Consider the following 21,109-nt stretch of genomic DNA (forward strand, 5'->3'; position numbering starts at 1 on the left):
TATAAATTTAAACCCGGTTTAAAATTTTTTTTTTTTTTTTTTTTTTTAAAACAATACATACAACATTTATGTATGCATGTAGGCATTGTGATACATTAAATTAATGTTGCATTTTATTTGTATTTACCTCATATGTAATAATTACAAATTCACGGGTTTTCCATTTTACCACTACTATTCATTCATTTATTTATTTTATTTTTTATTATTCTTTATTATTCTTTATTTTACTTTATTATTCTTTATTATTCTTTATTATACTTTATTTTTTATTATCTCTGATTTAATGAATATACAAACATTTGTAATCGTATTGTAGTTATACAACACAAATTATCACAACTCTTTTAATTTTTGTTAAAATATAACATCGTTCTACAATTTTACCGATATTTATAAAATACAAATATATGCTCAATATTATGACTATTTTTTTGCAATTATAATTTTATTATATATTATTTATTTTAATTTGTATAAAATTAATAATATATATTATATGATATATGCTATATTATGTAGTATATAATTTTTTTTTTTTTTTTTTTTTTTTTTTAATATATATTACACTTAAATTTTTATAATACATTTTTAAGTATTCATATTCACAGTGTTAATATGTCATAAAAATATAAATTTTTTTCAAAAGTTTAGAAATTAATTTTATTTTTATTTTTTGAAAAAATTGAGCTACCATTATATTTCCTTTCTATAACTAACCAAAAACAAAAATGAGCGAATTTTTACTAGTAAAGAACTTGTTCATTTGTGCCCATGAAAAAAATGTAGAAGAGCTGAAAAAGGCTATGAATGGGTTAATTACCAAAGAATGCGAAGATAAAGATAAAGAAAGCAAAAGCCAAACGAATAAAAAATATTACATTATCAAAGATTATACGGATGCTAACAAAAATAATGTTCTTCATTTTGCTGTATATGGAAATAACATCGAAAATGTAAAGTTCATAATTCAAAATACAGATTTAATAAATAGTATAAATAGTGATAACCAAAACGGGTTAATTATAAGCATACTAAATAAAAACACAGAAATATCAAAATATTTGCTAGAAAATAATATAGACTATAACCAAAAAGATAAATATAGTGCTAGCCCATTATTATACAGTTTAATAACCCAAAATTATGAAATCTTTAATATGCTTATTGAAAAAAATGATATTGATATAAATGTTAACAGTTATGATAAAGGAAATTTAATTAGTATATGCATATTTGAAAAAAATATTAAGATATTTAAAAAATTACTCCAAAAAAATATTTCACCAAATGTTGAAAAAAATCTATATCCTCATCCGCTTGTTTTTCTTATATATACTAATGATAATGATTTATTATTTTTATATTTAACATATGCATTATATTATTATACAAAAAATGATAATTTATATGAAATTAATAAAATAAATTTTGATACAACAACAGACAAAATTATTGTAGATCTTCAAAATAAAGAATTAATACAATCTATCTTAAATAATCCAAATTATGATTTTACACAATTTAAAAATATTTTAGCAGTCACAGATGAAAACAACACATCATTGCTCACTCTTTGTGACCAAGCTGGAAATTCAATTGGTAAACAAATATTGAGTTATTACTCTCCATAATAACTATCCTCACCCACACACATGTATGTATATATATATATATATATATATATATATAATTCTATAGTTGGGGGAAAAAATGACATGCCCATATCAATTATATACATTCCCGAGGCATTGAAAAGAAAAAGACAGAAAAATTTTATTAGCTCACTAATTTTTGATTTTTGTATAAATGAGCAATAAACTAAATTAATTTCTCAAAAAAATATTCCACATTCCAGTGTCCTACTATTTGTCATTTTGTTCGTTTTACATGTATTATTTTTCTTTTTTTACCCTTTACGCAAATTTTTTCCTACTTTTTTATAAATTTTTTTGTCATAAAATAAAGACATTTTAAATGCTTTAAAAAGGTATAAATTTATAAATAAATCAATATTACACATTGTATACATTGATGTATGAATAAAACTATTCAAGAAATGACTCATAATTTACACATGTACATTGAAAAATATATTGCGTCGTTTTCAAAAAACTAGCGAAAAAATGAATAAAAAAACAGCTAAAAAATGAATAAAAAAAACAGCTAAAAAATGAATAAAAAAAACAGCTAAAAAATGAATAAAAAAACTAGCGAAAAAAATGATAAAAAAAAAAAAATGTTGTGATTAGGCATGTTTTTTATTAATCTTAGTATGAAGGATTATACATTTTTCTTCTTTTTATCAATATATAAATTTAGGAAAGTTGGAAAAAATGAAAAATGTATGGAAAATATTTTCACCAAATATGTTGCACATTTTGCTTATATTATGTACGTAAATTATACTGGGGATATAGAATATGCCCCTTTTTCATTGTCTGGTTAATTTTTCTTTTTTCCATTTTGAATAATGATTATCATATTATTTTAGTTGATGCTAGACTAAAAATATTACCATATGACAAAGAAATCGATGGAATTGCCATTGATATACCTCATATAGTTATAAAAAATAAAGTTCAAGCAAAAGGAATATACCTTAATGTAGATTTTGAAAATTTAGATTTAGTAAAAGCTACTATAAATAAGTATCAAAATGAGGATAATTTATATTGCAATTTGAATAAGAATAAAAAAGAAAAAGAAATGGAAAAAGAAGAAAAGCAAGGATATAATGGTGAATATGCTAATGTAGTAACTACAGATAATTGTCTTGTTTTCGTAAATATAAAATATAAAGACAGTTTAATAAATGTTCAAGATTTTATGGAATATATGTATTTAAAAACAAGTGCCATAGGTTTAATATTTGTGTGTGATAATTTTTTATATGAAAATGAAATATATAAACCACATGGTGAGCTAAATATTACTATATTGGGTAAAAATATATTAACATATTTAATATCTTATGATTCATTAAGTGAATATGATAAGAGAAATTTTAATAATTATATATTTGAATTATTTTGGGGAATAGAAAATAAAACTGATATTGTTCATATAATTTATAATTTAGATTTTGGTAAATATTTTAGTTATAGCTTTTTTATATATATGAAAAATTTCCTTTTAGAATTAAAAAATTATATAACATATGAAATAAAATTTAGTGTGCACACAAATTTTATTATCGATCCACGTTTTTGTTTTATTCGAGATTCTTCATATTGTATTAGCGAGCCTGACTATATAAATTCGAATATGGTAAGAGAAGTTGTAGAACAACAAGTTAGAAGCTTATGTATTTATAAATTAACTGCATGGAAAAATGAAAAATTAAAACAGTTGCCAATAACGGATGATAGTGATAGTGGCAGTAGTAGTGGTGGGATGTTTAGCGAGAAATTCATTCATTATATAAATGCGTTATTCGATTTGGGATTTGAAAAAAAGATATGTTCTAGTGGATCAATTGATTTAACAAAAAAATGTTCTGATAAAATTTTATCTCATATAAATGTTTCAGTAAAAGAAGTGAATGATTGCTTCTTAAAAAATTTTCATAATTATATGAAAAATATGATAAAAAGTAAATTTTATGTATATACAATAGTAATTAATAATAAAGCATTTAAAATAAAATTAAATAAAGATATGAGTATAAGACTAATATGTTCTGCATTTAAGTTGATGCCTCCTCGTTGTATTAAATATCTTAAGGGTGACAAATTATTGTCTTATTTAGAAATGCGGTAATGTTGAAAAGAATGAAAGAACGGATGAGAGAACAGATGAGAGAACGGATGAGAAAAATATTTTATGCAGAGAAAAATATATAAAGTTGGGATGCATTAATATGCGTAATGTTTGTTATTAATTTAATTTTCATTTTTATTATGTAGGAAAAAAAAGAAAGAGCAATATATTTCCTTATATTTTCTTATCGTTGTAGTTTTAGTACACATTATGGGGACACTAATAAATTATGTGTAATCTTTGAGAGGGAACATATCATTTATTTTAAGCAAATTTATTTATCTCAATACCATGCTTGCGGCGTATTCCCCTTATCATGCTGTCTATACATGCATACATATATATATTTATATATATACATATATATTTATTTATTTATTTATTATATTTACGAGATACATTTTATGCCCCAATGTTGTGAATTAGCTAAATATGTGATGACAAATCTTACAAAAAATAAAATAATAATAATGATAATTTATATATAGTATAATTTCTTTATTTGAAAAAGTTTGTCAATTTTTTTCGACTTTTTCACAGAGTGCCACGGTATATTGATGCGAAGAAAAAAAAAATAAAATAATAAAAATATCAGTAATGTACCCAGCATAAGCTCAAGAAAAAAAAAAAAAAATATATATAACAAAAAAGGCTATAACATGATTAGATATTTAAATAATGGCAATGAAAAATTATTAAATGCATGCCACACCAATACATGCTAAACATAAGTGGCAATTTTATAGAGTCACAATTTGTATAAAAATAAAAATATATTTTTATTTTTAGACGAAAAATAAAATTAAAACTGTAAAAATATTACAATTTTTTACATATATAATATATATATTTTTATAAATAATCTTAAACATTATTCGATTTTATTCCGACAACACCGTCTGTATTCTTATCATTATATTGTTTAGTAGTAGAGATATTATTTTTATATTTTCAGTTAATTAAATTTTATTTCATTATTTTTTTATGTATTTCTTTTTTTTTTTTTAATAGCATACTTTTAATTATTTTTTAAATAGAAAATTATACATAACATTTAAAAAAGATAAAATAATAACAAAATAAGGCAACAGTAAAAAAAATATATAAAATAATATAACAGTGGCAATAGGGCATATTTTTTTCCACAATTTTTTTTTTATTTTAATTAGTTGTAAATTTCAGTAACAAAAAACAACTAATTGATGTTTTTCTTTTTTGTTCTTTCAATTGGACTCTTCATTTTATTTTATTTATATAGTAGTGTAAAAGGGATTACATTTCCTCAGTATGCACACACACATATATAGTATGTGTATATATATATATAGTATGTATATAGTATGTATATAGTATGCATATAGTATGCATATAGTATGTATATATATATAATACAAGTGCTTGTATATGTGTAATACATATTTGGGAAGCTAGAAACCAAGATCAATACAAGGGCGAAGAAAGATAAAGGAGTAACATAAATATATCACATAAATTCAGTCTGTTATTTTGTATAGCTAATTTATGTTTAAACAGTTTTTATTATTTGTATAAATAAAAGTATATAGAGCGAGTTGTGAAAAAATATATATAAATTACTATTTGATCTTATATACAACCACATAAACAATGAGAAAGAAAAAAACATTAAAAGTGAGTTTGGATGAAATAACGAAATATTGTCCTTTTGTAAAAAATATAAAAATATTTTATGAAAATCATGAAAAAAAAAATAATGTTGTTTTGTCAGTTATGTCTAATTTATGTCCCATAGGAAAAGCCATTAATGAAAAACATTTAATAGTAATAGATAATAAATCCAAAATAAATATTTTTAAAGTTTTAAGGAGTTATAATTTATGTAGTAGAAAAAATGTGGAAGAATGTATAAAAAAAAATAATGTAATAATTGAAGGGAAATGTAAAAATTTGGAAAATGAAAATAATGACTTATATTTATATGAACATGAAATAAAAAATAATAATAACAATTGTAATGATAATACATTTTTGGAACTAGTCAAATCACCATATAATATATTTCAAAATGAATGTAATAATGATTTAAAAGAGCTTATAAATAAATTGTTTATAGATAAAAGATATAGAATATTTACTATACTAAATAAATTAAGGAAAATTTATCCTAATGTTTATATAGAAAATGATAAATTATTACTTTCCTCTTTTTATGAATTTTATCAAAAGTTTGGTTATAAATCATGTATAGCTGTTTCACCATATAACATAAAAAGTATCTTGAATTATTCCAATATAAACAAACTAAATGATAATAATTTTGATAAATTAATAATAACAAATGAACAGATAAATAATAATGTGAATAAAATAAAAGATATATATAATATTAATTTAAATAATTTTCGAAAGGGGGGTATTACTAATGATAAGACAGTTATTTGGTGTTCTAATGATTATTTATCATTATCTAATAATGAACAAATTATAGATGTAGGAATAGAAACTCTTAAAAAAATTGGAAACAGTAGTGGAGGTACTCGAAATATTTCAGGAAGCTTATTAAATCATACACATTTAGAATATATATTAGCTCGTTGGTTTAAAAAAGAAAGTGCTTTATTATTTACATCAGGATATATAGCAAATATGGGAGCATTAGGAACTTTAGGTAAATTACTTAATTTAGTTTTTGTATCAGATCAAATGAATCATGCATCAATAATTAATGGAATTCAAGAATCTAGATGTGAGAAATTTATATTTAAACATAATGATATGGTCGATTTAGAAAATGTATTAAAAAATTTAAGAATGAAAAAAGAATATAAAGATAGGAAAATTATGATAGTTTTTGAATCTATTTATAGTATGTCTGGAAATATTTCTGATATCAATAAAATAGTTCAGTTAGCTAAAAAATATAATGCTCTTACATATATAGATGAAGTTCATGCTGTTGGTTTATATGGAAAAACGGGTTCAGGATATTCAGAAGAATTAAATTTATGTGATAAAATAGATATAATTAATGGTACATTATCAAAAGCAATAGGATCATTAGGAGGGTTTATTTGTGCTAATAAATATTATATAGATGTTATTAGATCTTATTCACCTCATTTTATTTTCACAACTTCTTTAACACCTGTTAATATTACCACATCAGCTGAAGCAATACATATAATTCAAAATGACATAGAATTAAGAAATAGATTCAGAAATGTTGTTAATAAAACTAAAGAAAAATTAAAAGAACGAGGAATAATTATCATAGATAACAATTCACATATTGTCGTTACTTTAATTAATTGTCCACAAAAATGTAAGCAAATATGTGATGATCTTTTAACAATGTATAATATTTACTTACAACCGATTAACTATCCAACTGTCCCAAAGTAATCAGATAAAATAATAAAAAATAATAAAAAAATAACAAAAAAATAACAAAAAAATAACAAAAAAATAATAAAAAATAATAAAAAAATAACAAAAAAATAACAAAAAAATAATAAAAAAATAATAAAAAAATAATAAAAAAATAACAAAAAAATAATAAAAAAAATAATACCCATATGTTTATATGCAATTGAGAATTTGTCTGCCAATTCGGCCATAACGACTCGCTTTTCATGCATTAGTCCGCATTATATCATATGTTATATATACACTTATGCACACACATATGCACACACATATATATACACACTTGCATATGCCATTATTTGTTTTTTCCTTTTTAGGGGATCCGAAAGAATTCGAATTACGCCATCACCATATCATACTGAAGAGCAAATTTCAAAATTAGCAGATAGCTTATATACATTATTTAAAAAATATGAGGTTAATGTATTTAACAAAAAAAACAAAATCGAAATGAAGCTTTAACTAGGAGAAAGGGCTAAAGATATGAATATAATTTTTCTTTTCTTTTTTTTATACATCCAAATTTGTTTATTATTTTTATTCGAGTCTGAAATTGTGAAATATCATACAGGATGGAGGTAAACATTTATATATACAATTGACAACATTTCAGTAACCATATTTTTAAAATGCTAATTTTTTATAATAAAAAAAACGAGCAAACACGATGTCTATTTTATTAATGTAACTTTCTTTAATATTTGTTTAAGATATTATATTTCACTTTTCAAGCAAAAGAAATATAAAAAATATATACATATATATATATTTATTTTTATCGTAATTTTTTTCCTTTTTAAAGTTATTATATATGCATATTATAAGTGCTTATCAAATAATAACTTCAATATAAAGTATAAGTTTTTACATAAAGTGTAATGAGAGTATATAAATAGGGATATGAGAAAATAAAAATTTAGAAATTATGAAAAGTACATTTTAATAGAAAATGAAAATACAAATAATTTTCAGAAAATTATTTCACATTTAGCTAGATATAAAAAAAAAAAAAAAAATGTTAATATAAAATGGGGTGATAAACTATAGAATAGTCTATTGACAATTTGGCTATACTTGTAATTCACTATATATCAAGGTTAATTGTGTGTAAAATAAAATAAAATAAATATATTTGTAAGGATATAGATAAATATTGGTTTTTCTATATAACTTATGAAGGATTGTCTATGTATTTTCTTGTTTATATGTTTTTTATTGAAGAAAAAAAAAAAAAAAAAAAAAAAAAAAAGGAGTTAGCCAAAATGGTAATAAAGTAAATTTTATTTATGTCCGATTGAAAGACCTAAACAATTACAACTGTAACACATTACAAAAAAACATTGAATATTTAAAAGTGTATATACTACAAATGAAAGAATGAAGATCTTAATTTTTGTCATTTCATAATAATGTATATATATTATATATATGCATATATTATATGTAAAAATAAGAAAATGTGAATATTCAGAAACACACTAATTTATTTATTATCATTATATTTTTATTTTTTATTGGGCAATACAATAAAATCGTGAAAAATATATGAGCACGCACACATGCACTATTAATTATATAAAATAGCATAAATTAAAAATAATAAAAAAAAAAGTAATACATTGCTCAATAGTAGTTGTTAATCTTTCCACAACAAAATATGAAAAATATTAACTTTCCAAAAAACACAATTTTTCATGTTATAAGAAAAAATATACACATTAATATATTTTGTTTATTTAAAAAAAATTGAAATATAAAAAAATATAAATTTATATATTCCCAAAATTACATCCCTAGCTATAAATTTAACACAAGTTCATTTTTATTATTTTTTTTTTTTTTTTATCGTACCCTTTTATCAAACATGTGTAAGGCAAATTTGAACCTTTTTTTTTCTTTATACTTATTTTAATTATCTATCATCTATCTTTTTTTTTTTCTATTGCATATATACCTTTCACTAATTGCATTTATATATACACATTTATTACACTATAGTTGACACAAATAAGATATACGACAATAGTTATATACACATAATGTGCCTTTTTTTTTTGGTAAATTGTTTTATTAATGTTATGCACGCAGTTATATGCACTATTTAATTTAATTTTTATTTATTTAATTTATTATTTTTATACACATTTATTATATATATATATATATATATTATATATTATATATATTATATATGTATATATATATATACATATATATATTTATTTATTTATATTTATTTTTTTTTATATTCATTTATTTCCTGACTGAATTTTAATATTTATATGTATACAGAATTTAATTATTACATATAAATTTTAATTATTTCGTAAAAATTATTGAAAATTTTTTTTTTATAATATTGTGATAACACACATTTGGAATAAATACATACACACGTTATTATAATACAAATTATTAAGGTACTTTTCCTCGTGCATATTTAATATAAATTTTTACACACATATATTATATATATATATTGTATATATATAAATATATATTCATATATTTAAAAAAAAAATAAAAAAATAAATAAAAAATAAAAATGGGTGACGAAGAAGTTCAAGCTTTAGTTATTGATAATGGGTCAGGTAATGTAAAGGCAGGTGTTGCAGGGGATGATGCACCTCGTTCAGTTTTCCCTAGTATAGTTGGAAGACCCAAAAACCCAGGAATTATGGTGGGTATGGAAGAAAAGGATGCATTTGTTGGAGATGAAGCTCAAACAAAAAGAGGTATCTTAACATTAAAATACCCAATAGAACATGGTATTGTAACAAATTGGGATGATATGGAAAAAATATGGCATCATACATTTTATAATGAATTAAGAGCTGCTCCAGAAGAACATCCAGTTTTATTAACAGAAGCCCCATTAAATCCAAAAGGAAATCGTGAAAGAATGACACAAATTATGTTTGAATCTTTTAATGTTCCAGCAATGTATGTAGCAATTCAAGCTGTATTATCTTTATATTCATCTGGTCGTACAACAGGTATTGTTTTAGATAGTGGAGATGGTGTTTCCCATACTGTTCCAATTTATGAGGGATATGCATTACCCCATGCAATAATGAGATTAGATTTGGCTGGAAGAGATTTGACTGAATACTTAATGAAAATTCTTCATGAAAGAGGATATGGATTTTCAACATCTGCAGAAAAAGAAATTGTAAGAGATATTAAAGAAAAGTTATGTTATATTGCTTTAAATTTTGATGAAGAAATGAAAACATCGGAACAAAGTAGTGATATTGAAAAATCATATGAATTACCTGATGGTAATATTATAACAGTAGGTAATGAAAGATTTAGATGTCCAGAAGCATTATTTCAACCATCCTTTTTAGGAAAAGAAGCAGCAGGAATTCATACAACAACATTTAATTCAATTAAAAAATGTGATGTAGATATTCGTAAAGATCTTTATGGAAACATTGTTTTATCGGGAGGTACAACTATGTATGAAGGTATTGGTGAAAGATTAACAAGAGATATTACAACCTTGGCACCATCAACCATGAAAATTAAAGTTGTTGCTCCACCTGAAAGAAAATATTCAGTCTGGATTGGAGGTTCTATTTTATCATCTTTGTCAACATTTCAACAAATGTGGATTACAAAAGAAGAATATGATGAATCAGGACCAAGTATTGTCCACAGAAAATGCTTCTAAATTAATTTGAAGTTATAATTATTATGTGTGCAATGCAATGGGATGCATAATAAATAGAAGATAATGCCAATAGCTTAATAAATTAAAGCACTGGAGTAATACATGTTTTTTGCATATGAATATTTATGTATGGTTGTATATACATGTGTATATACAAATTTATGCATGCTTGTGAACAATTGTTTTATTTCATAGACATAAATTTTAACAGTTCAAAAAAATGTTTCAAAAAAAAACAAGTCCCTTTTTAATATAATGGGTGGTGCAACATATACTATACTTTATATTAAAAGAAAGTAAAAAATAGAAATATAGTAATAATAATAATAATATATATAAAATATTTTGAACTGTTTTTTTTTTTTTTTTTTTTTTTTTCACAGCATATATATTTTATTCAAAGTAAATGTATTTACAAATTCACGTGTATAATTATTAGCTTATTTTTTTTATACAGTAATATTAAAAAATAGTAACATGCTCGCATATTTACGTCTATACTATAAAGGTTTTTTATTATTATCATTATTATATCTTATTAAATTGTAAAAAATAATATATATAAGGCTTTATATAAATAGCTAGTACGAAAAACCCAATCACATTCTATTTTTAAATCTATGCATATAACAATATATAGCATTTATATAGTCCATACATTATAAAAACATGTATTATGTATATATGCACATACTATTTTAAGGAAGCATAATAGCTTTAAAATAGTGGGCACAATGCCAATTAATTATTGTTTGTTTCCTACATTTTAAAGTATCAAAATAAAAATTGAATTTATTGAGAAGTAATCTGTATATGTGTACGTGTGTGATAAAACATTCATTATTAGTATTAAATAATTTATCCACCTAATTTGTAATTAAATATGTTTTTGAAAAAAATATGAAAACTAATATTTTAAGGGTACACACACATGATGAAAATAATTATGGGCAAGTGTTTGTTTTAATTTTATAACAACATGTAATATTTTAGATTTTTATTTTTGTTAATATTTTATATATATAAGACATATCCTTTTATGGAAAGCCGTGATTTTATACCATTTTTTCATTTAGTATATATTATATTTATAAAATATAACACTTTTAGGATGTAAAATATTAATATTATATAATATATCAAAAATAAATAATTTTTCTATTTAAAAATATAATGCCTATATGTATACTTATGAAAATCAAATTAATAAAATTTCCAAACCCTTTTATATGAAATATTGGTCTAATATATAAAAAAAAGAGAAAAATAAAGAGAAAAATAAAGAGAACAATAAAAAGAGAGAAATGAAAAGAGAAAAATGAAAAGAACAATAAAAAGAGAGCAATAAAAAGCTATATCTTCCATTTTTCCGTTATTTTTTTATTATTTCATAAAAAAGAGACAATAATGGAAAACAAGACTATTATTTTAAAGTTATAAGTTCATTATTTAACAATTTTTTTTGATATTCATTAAAATAAATAATTGTTCCAAAACCTTACTATGTAATTATATGTGTATATTTGGATCCATATTATATACCGATCTGATCATACTCATGACTAATAAATATATTTCATCTATATATAAATATATCCATATATATATGTTATCGAAAGGGATGTTATTTAGTAAAAAAACGGTGTGTGTATTATTGTTAGCCCCCTTTCTTTGTATATATCAACATCGCTAAAGTGATATATGACTATATAGATAGCTTTTAAACACCTTCACAAAAAATGCTTATTTATTTAAGTTTTAAATTTGTTTTTGTTTATATAAAAAAAAATAATTTAATTTAGAAAAGGCAAAAAGGAGAAAAAGTAATTATTACCCACACGAATTATGATAATATTTATACCTAATTTTTTTGTAATAAAATAAAATTTTTTTAAGTTCAAAATTGTTAGCAATAGTAGAAAGGGAAATATATATATATATATTTGTATATAAGAATTATAGATATATAGGTGTGTAAGGAGAAATAATATTCGGAAATTATCAACTATATAATGTTTATTTGCTCATTTATTTGTTATTTTTCCTTATATAATATATATACTTACACATATTAACATGTATATATAATATGTGATAGGTTTTACAAAAGTAAATTCATGGAAAATATAAAAAATATGTTGTAATAATAGATATATATAATATTAAAAAATTTATTAAAAAAATATTATTTATGAATATATATTAATTGACATCAAAAAAATATATTATCCACATTCTTATAGTTTTTCATAATTTTGTAAATATCCAAAAAAAGTGCAATATTGTACTTTGTAAAAAAAAAAAAAAAAAAAAAAAAAAAAATATTATTTAGATTACTATAAAAAATTATGTTATAATTGTAGAAAAAAAATAATAATAAAATAAACAAAAAAGGAAAGAAGATTAATAATAATAATAATAAATAAAATAAAAATAAAACAAATGATTGGTTGAACAACCAAATGGTGAAATGATGAAATGAATAAAACAAGAAAGAAGAAGATAAAAAAAAAACAGTGAGATATATAGAGAGTATAATATTTTTATTATGTATATCATATAATGGGGGTATGCAAAAAAAAACAGCAAAGTGCTGGATCGGATGAAGATAAATTGTTATTTAAAACTTGTACTGAATCAACTGAATATCTTCATCTATATTTTAAAGAATTAAAGAACCACTTAATTAAGTTTAAAAAAATTGAAGAATTATACAATTTTTGTTATTTAATTTTAGCAGACATCAAATCTCCTATAAATTCAAGAATAACTTCACTCAAGGTAAGTAAACGAATCAATTTTATTCAAAATGTTTCTCCATTTATTAGTAATATATATATTAACCAAATTTATAAAAAAAGGGAAAAAATTGAGGAAAAAAATAAAACTGTCGAAAAAGGAGCTAATGAATATCTAATTTTTTTTCTCACTCTCTTTCAATTAGAAAATAATAGGTGTAATTACATCATCCTCGTTTTTCAATATTACATTTACATTTCTATTTCCATTTATTTTATTTTTTATTTTATTTTTTTTTTTTTTTTCGCAGGCAGTCAGTCTGTCTCTAATTATAGAACCCAAAAATATTCAGCATCTGATTAATAGTGAAATAGTTGAATATGCATATAAACTTTTAAAAAGAAATAAAGAAGGAATAAATACAAAAAAATCGTTATCATATTTTGGTAAGAGATCATATGAAGATATATATACTTTAGTATTAGAAGCAAACTATTTATTTAAAACCATTCAAATTATAAAAATAATAAAAAATTCAAAAGAATATAAATTTATTGATAATATATTTAAAAAAATACGAGATAATAAAATCGATTTCTTGGATCATGATAATTTTTGCAATACAGAATTGTTAAATGGTTAGTAATTTCAGCTTATTTTGACTAATTATTTTGACTAATTATTTTGACTAGTTATTTTGACTAGTTATTTTGACTAGTTATTTTCAAGTTTTGTATTATCACAACCTTTATAACAGTCCTATTTTAAAATACACTGAAATAAATGTCTTCCATTTTTTATTTTGTAGATATAAAAAAATTAAAAAACAAATTATTAAATGTTTTAGATCAAGAATTTATAGATAACAAACAAATAAATGATTTACATTCTGAATACACAAGGTAAAATTATTAGAAAATTTTTATAAACAGTTTTAATTTGATAAGACACTTTCCTATATTTATTGCATACACAGATGAGTATGGTCCATACTCAAGTATTCAATTTAGAGCTTAAAAATGTTTTATTTTTTTTATTTTTTTTATTTTTTTTATTTTTTGAATTTTTTTTGATTTTTTTGATTTTTTTTTATTAGGCTAATTAGCAACGCTAAAGATAATGTTATCAACTTTTTGTACAACGGATTGTATAGCATTTATTGCGAGACTATTGATGTATGTGAAAAAAAAATATATTCGTGTATATAGAATAAGAAAAAGGGTATCATACATATGTATAATGTGCTTATTTATATTTTTGTGTTTATTTATTTATTAGGAAATTGAAGATGAAAATTTATCTATACGAGTTGAATCATATTTTTCTAGTATAGACATAAAATCAAATAAAAATATAAATTTTGGTAATATGCTTAAATTTGTAAAAATAAATCGAGATTAACATTTTAAAGAGTGGAAATTTTTATAAAATAAAATTACGATTAAAAATAAAAATCATTTTTATTCTTTTACAGATTGTGGTGATAAAAAAGAAAAACCTCAATTAAAGGGAAGTTTAGAAGAATTGAACAATTTTATTTTATTAAACCAAACAAATTTAAATACAAGTAATGATGATATATCAGATAATAAAAATAACAATGTCATAGAACAAGATCTAACAAAAAATAAAGAAGCAAATAAAACGGTTTCCTTTAATATAAAAAATAATAATATAGAGGATTCTCATGAAAATGATGGTAATCTTATTCATTATTTAGCTGGACCGTGTATGTATATATCAATGCATAACCCCTTTTGTACATATCAATGCATAACTCCTTTTGTATATATTAACACATAACCCTGTTTGTATATATTTCCCAATTTTTAGATATCATTGATAAAGAAGAGGGGGGAGAAGCACCTGCCAATAATATATTTAATTGTGAAGAAAATCAAATAATGAACAATTTGAATAAGTCACAAAATGAGTTTGATATAAACATTATAGATGAATGGAATAAATTAAAAGGATTTAAAGATGTAAAAAATAATGGAAATGAACATGTATGGAATTGTATTATCAAAAAAAGTAATTTTTATAAAACTAAAGAAGATTATATAAATTATAATAAATTTTTACAAGAAAAAGAAAATGGGTTAAAAGAAAATACATTTGGAGATTTATTAGAAATGAATAAATATATTGATTCAAAAAATGAAAATAAAAATAATGAACAATATGAGGAATCTAATAATTTAATTAATGATAAATTTACAAAAAAAAATTCTTCTAACAATACAATAATAAATGTTCATAATAATAATATTAATAATGATTTACATATTAAAAATAAGGAACATGTAATAAATTATGATTCTAAGAAAAAACAAAATATATCAACATCATCAAACAATAATACCAATTTAAGTTATTTTAATAAATATTTTACACAATACGATAATATATTCAATGTACAAGAAGCTATATTAAAAAATAAATCTCTGTTGTATTCGGATGATAGTTTAGAGGTACAGTTACAAACATAAATTATTTATTCACTATTTAATATGTCTTTATAACTTCGTTAAATTGGCAACCCTCTCTTTATTCCTTTATCCACACCACACACGCATACATACATGCATACGCACACACATATCAAGTATCATATTTTCAAATTTTTGTTTCCAATTTTCAAATATGTTTTTCCAATTTTCAGATATTTATGGATCAAAACTATTACGATGTAAAGGGGCTTATCAAGTTTATTTTCAAAAACAAACGTCAAATCAACTTTTATGATTTGGATATGCAAATATCTAATAAAATATTATTTCCTTTAAAATTTAAATTTGTTCCATATGAAAAATTGTTATCAGCATACTCTACGAAATGTTATGTTAGTATATTTATTTTTTCAAAATAGTAAATTATTTGTGTATATATATTTACATTAATATTATGTTTGTGATTATTTTTTTTAATAAACTATTAATGGGAAACTAATATTGCATGTGTTTTTATTTATTTTTTATTTTTTGCTTAATCAGGAAATGGCTGTGAAATGCTCGAGAGTATACAACGGATTTCCATTAATTAAAATATCATACAGGTAAAACATATTTACATTTTTTTTCTTCATATGGTGTTAAATGAATAAACTGGTAATAACAAATGTGCTTGTGCTTGTGCTTGTGCTTGTGCTTGTGCTTGTGCTTGTGCTTGTGCTTGCGTTTGCGTGTGCATATATATAATAATTTGTTCATGCATTATTAATTTTTTTTAATTTATTATTTTTTTTTGTAGAATGCAAGATATGTTAAGAAAGAACATCGAAATCAGATTGCCCATAGCAATAAATAAATTTATGAAAAAAACCAAAATTACACGAGAAATTTTTGACAAATTTTGGAACAATGAAAATTTTAATACAAATAAAGAAGAGAAAATAATTACTAAAGATGATAATATGAATAATGATATGTTAATAGAAAGAGCATGTTTAGTAAGACATTACATAAATATTGTTAATATTATTTTTTTTATAATTAAGCTGAGATTAGTTCTATATATGTTGTGTCCATATATCCTTTATATCAATATTTAATTTATTTTTTATATTTTTTAGGGGGAAGCACTAAGTATATGTTATATAGAAGATAAAATTTGTTTATGTGGATGCTATTCTGATAATTCCAGTGCCATGGAAAATTATTTTGTACTTGTAGGAATTGAAGTGATGAAAAAAAAAATAAAAATTACTTGCAAATCAAATAATTCTACCTTATCTTCAGCCATATTATTTTTAATTATATTAATGTTTAAGAATCATTGATATGTGATTAAAGTTTATAAATGAAACAACAAAAATTTTCTCAATAATATCCCGCCATACTAATTTTCCACTTTTTTTTAAGTATATCACCAAGTTTTCATAATTAACTTTCCATTTTGTTTGTTTATTTGATTTTAAATTGTAAACAAATGGAAAATGAAAGGATATCCCGTTTTGTATCATGGAAAATTCTTTAAAAATATTTTGCACACTTACATACGTTATTTTATACGTTATTTTATATGTTATTTTTTCGGTGTTTCGTTGTTTTTTTGTCTGTTTTTAATACTTTTTTTACATATATCAACAAATTAATTTATATAAGCTTGAATGTGCTTTCCAAACATGCATTTGCATATTATTTATTTGGAATGTATTTATCCCCTTCCTTTTAAAAAGCAAATACCTATACACCTTTTGATTTACCATAGCTATTTTTTTATTTTAATCATTTCATTTATCAATTCGTAATTGTATATTTGTATGTATGGCTATATATTATTTTTTTTACTTTAGAAAATGATAATTTTTTTATATTTCTTAGAAATATTATATTCATTTAAATGATTGTTATATATATATTGGACGGTATTGCATATATGTGAAACGTTACTATGATATATAAATTAGATATTAAAAAGAAACTAATTTCACACAAAAATTTGAATAGTTGTTATAAAAACAAATCTTTAATGTAGAGAAGGGAAATAACCGAATTTATTCATAATCTTATAAAAATAGCAAAATGGAATAAATCAATGAGAAAAAATATCAATATAGTGTGTATATTTGATATACCTTAAATTATGTTAATAGTTTATAGATATATATGATTAATATATGTGAATAGTAGTAATATTTTATAAAAAAAAATATTTCTTATATATATATAAACACTTTCTTTTTTGTTAATTATATATAAGAAAGAGATTGATTTAATAGTAGTATAATAATTCTGTATATCATATATAGTATCTATATATACTCATTTTTCTTTGTCATAATGTGTTAATTTGGAAATTTAAGAAATATATCGATAAAATAGGAGTATACAAAAATAATACAGTATTTATTGCTTATAATTAAGGAGTATATACATGTGGAAAAAAGAGGACTATATATATGATATATTTGTGTAAATATATATCACTCAATTTTATTTTAATTCTTAATAATTAAGTAATTTTTCTTTATTTTTCCCATCATTATTGTATATTTTATGATATTATACTTATATAGTATCCTCTTAGTTTTTTAGGATTTCCCTTTACCTCATTTTTTATGCATTTTTGTGCGAAAACAAAATTACATTATAGTATTTACAAGGTTAAGATATAATTTTCTTTTTAGTACCATAATAAAAAAAAATAAAAAAAAATATAAAAAAATAAAAAATAATAAAAAAAATAAAAAAAAATAAAAAAATGGTAATAATATTGGCTAGTAAACATTATGAACATACATAAAAAATATGATTTTTTTTTTTTTTTATTTGAATATTACTATTAGCTATAATAACATCATAAATTATTGTCTATATTTAACTCATAAATTGACAGTATATACATTTAAAAATAGTTAAAAATTAGCATTATATTAGAAAGAAAAAAAAAAAAGATATTTAGATTATTCTACATTAAGAAATATGAAAAATAATACTATATGTTGTATTATATTTAGCTTTTTTATTATTACTATATATGTGTAGAAATGTTAAATTTAAATTGTCATGTAACTATATACATTTTTTAGTAACTAAAAAAAATAATAATATATGAATTTGTTTCGCTTTTTTTTTTATTATTAGATTTCCATATTTGCTTAAAGAAAATAGCTCACTATTTTTGCACACACATTTTTAGGTGCTACATTTTGAATAAATTATGAACACACAATAATATTTATTAAAAAAAATTATATATTATACACACGCAATAAATATTGTGTGCTTATTTATATTTTTTTTTCTTAAAATAAAAAATTTATAGCTATATAAAACAACATTGGAGACTTTCTATATATAATAACCTCTCCCATACCTTAAAAAAAAAAAAAAAAAAAAAAAAAATTATATATATATATATATAATTATAAATATGTGAAAAAATAAACGTATACACAATTTCACTTTTTTCAAATTAAAGTGTCTTCTTAAATAAGGTTCTTAATTTAATTTAATTTTAGTTTTATTTTTTTTTTTATTTATGAAATTAAAAAAATAGTTTGTTTTTAATTATTTATAAATTATGTAAAATTAAAGTGTATACATTTATATTATTAAAGGTCGTTGTTTTAAGAACTAATATTTTATATTTAACGATAATTGTTAAACGTTGTTTTGTTTTTGTTTTGTTTTTATTTTATTTTTGTTTTATTTTTGTTTTTTTTTGTTTTTTTTTGCTTTTTTATGTTTTTTTTGTTTTTTTTTGTTCCTTTTTTGGTACTTTTATATTTTATTTGTTTTTTTACCTTTCTTTTAATTTAAAAAATATATTTCGCAAAAATGGAACAACAATGCCACGCATGTTATTTCGAATTACCTGACCCTAAAACAACAATAGGCCCATATGATAGTGAATTAAATTATTTTATGTGGGGACCCGGTTTTGAATGGAAACCAGAACCAGTAGTAAGTCAAATATCAGGAGAAGATACTTATGATGAAACTGAGGAATCAGAAGAATCTGAACATGGTTTTGATGAATTAGATGAAAAAGTTAATAAAGATGACAGAAAAAGATATTTTGATGAAAAATCTAGTGGTGGAAAAATAAGCATAGAAAATGCTTCTCACAATGCTAGAAGATTAGGGTTAGCTCCATCAAGTAAGGATGAAGAAAAAATTAGAGAGCTATATGGAGATAATTTAACATATGACCAATATTTAGAATATTTGTCTATGTCAATTCATGATAAAGATAATGCTGAACAATTAGTTAAAATGTTTGCATATTTCGACACCAATACAACTGGTTACTTAACCAAAAACCAAATGAAAAATATTTTAATCACATGGGGAGATGCTTTAACTGAAGATGAAGCAATGAATGCACTTAATGCATTTTCAAATGACGACAAAATCGATTATAAATTATTTTGCGAGGATATATTGCAATAAATTTTATAGTCTATATTTTTACAATTTATGCAATTGTGATTTAATATGTGTATACACACATATATATATTTATTGATTCCCGCATTTTAATTATGTTTCCTATGATTTATTTTATTATCATTTTTTTTCCATAAAAATATGTCTATTTATAATATTGTTACATTTTATGGAATACTTCAATCTGTTTTTTTTTTTTCACTGTAAATATTTGAGAACGTAGTTGTATGCATGATATTCTATATAAGGAATAATAATTGTATACACAATTTATATGCACAAATGTGGATTTGTGGATATTTTATTAAACGATTTTAATTGTTATTTTGAGCCTATTGGCGTGTTTATTCTGGTATAATAATGTACTAACTCATTAAAGGTGGTATGTTTTTTTTTTTTTTAAAATTATAGGCATAAATATATATTAGCCATTTATTTATATTAAAAAAAGGTGAATATTCACAAAATATAATAAAAAAAAAAATACATGGTATATGCACATATTTGATTTAATTCTTAATTTTATAAAACAGTCAAATATAGATAAAAGTATACGAATTAAAAAGAATGAATAGGATATATATATAAACATGGTTATGTTAATAAATTAATTAATGTGTATATATGGGGT

General features: G+C 21.3%; 6 protein-coding genes across 6 annotated transcripts; all 6 read left to right on the forward strand.

Moving 5' to 3' along the window:
* Nucleotides 1-731: 731 nt before the first annotated feature.
* PY17X_1461600 (ankyrin-repeat protein, putative) lies at nt 732-1,634 on the forward strand (the record flags this gene model as incomplete). Its single annotated transcript, XM_720830.2, has 1 exon — nt 732-1,634. One exon carries the CDS (start codon nt 732-734, stop codon nt 1,632-1,634), a length of 903 nt encoding a protein of 300 aa, XP_725923.2.
* Nucleotides 1,635-2,343: 709 nt separating this feature from the next.
* On the forward strand, nt 2,344-4,345 carry PY17X_1461700 (conserved Plasmodium protein, unknown function; the record flags this gene model as incomplete). The annotated part of the gene is made up of 3 exons (XM_022957710.1): nt 2,344-3,758; nt 3,909-3,995; nt 4,303-4,345. 3 exons carry the CDS (start codon nt 2,344-2,346, stop codon nt 4,343-4,345), a joined length of 1,545 nt encoding a protein of 514 aa, XP_022813055.1.
* A 1,043-nt stretch (nt 4,346-5,388) lies between these two features.
* Nucleotides 5,389-7,629, forward strand: PY17X_1461800 (delta-aminolevulinic acid synthetase, putative; the record flags this gene model as incomplete). The annotated part of the gene is made up of 2 exons (XM_720828.1): nt 5,389-7,139; nt 7,485-7,629. The coding sequence occupies 2 exons, from the start codon at nt 5,389-5,391 to the stop codon at nt 7,627-7,629; spliced, it is 1,896 nt and encodes a 631-aa protein (XP_725921.1).
* Nucleotides 7,630-9,712: 2,083 nt separating this feature from the next.
* PY17X_1461900 (actin I, putative) lies at nt 9,713-10,843 on the forward strand (the record flags this gene model as incomplete). Its single annotated transcript, XM_725017.1, has 1 exon — nt 9,713-10,843. One exon carries the CDS (start codon nt 9,713-9,715, stop codon nt 10,841-10,843), a length of 1,131 nt encoding a protein of 376 aa, XP_730110.1.
* A 2,562-nt stretch (nt 10,844-13,405) lies between these two features.
* PY17X_1462000 (clathrin adaptor domain-containing protein, putative) lies at nt 13,406-17,363 on the forward strand (the record flags this gene model as incomplete). The annotated part of the gene is made up of 11 exons (XM_022957712.1): nt 13,406-13,624; nt 13,893-14,220; nt 14,391-14,484; nt 14,679-14,757; nt 14,861-14,945; nt 15,057-15,341; nt 15,416-16,056; nt 16,248-16,427; nt 16,579-16,640; nt 16,835-17,033; nt 17,157-17,363. 11 exons carry the CDS (start codon nt 13,406-13,408, stop codon nt 17,361-17,363), a joined length of 2,379 nt encoding a protein of 792 aa, XP_022813056.1.
* Nucleotides 17,364-19,866: 2,503 nt separating this feature from the next.
* On the forward strand, nt 19,867-20,481 carry PY17X_1462100 (myosin A tail domain interacting protein; the record flags this gene model as incomplete). Its single annotated transcript, XM_718984.1, has 1 exon — nt 19,867-20,481. The coding sequence occupies one exon, from the start codon at nt 19,867-19,869 to the stop codon at nt 20,479-20,481; it is 615 nt and encodes a 204-aa protein (XP_724077.1).
* Nucleotides 20,482-21,109: the final 628 nt, after the last annotated feature.

Source organism: Plasmodium yoelii (genome assembly GCF_900002385.2).
Source record: "Plasmodium yoelii strain 17X genome assembly, chromosome: 14".
Lineage (NCBI taxonomy): Eukaryota > Apicomplexa > Aconoidasida > Haemosporida > Plasmodiidae > Plasmodium > Plasmodium yoelii.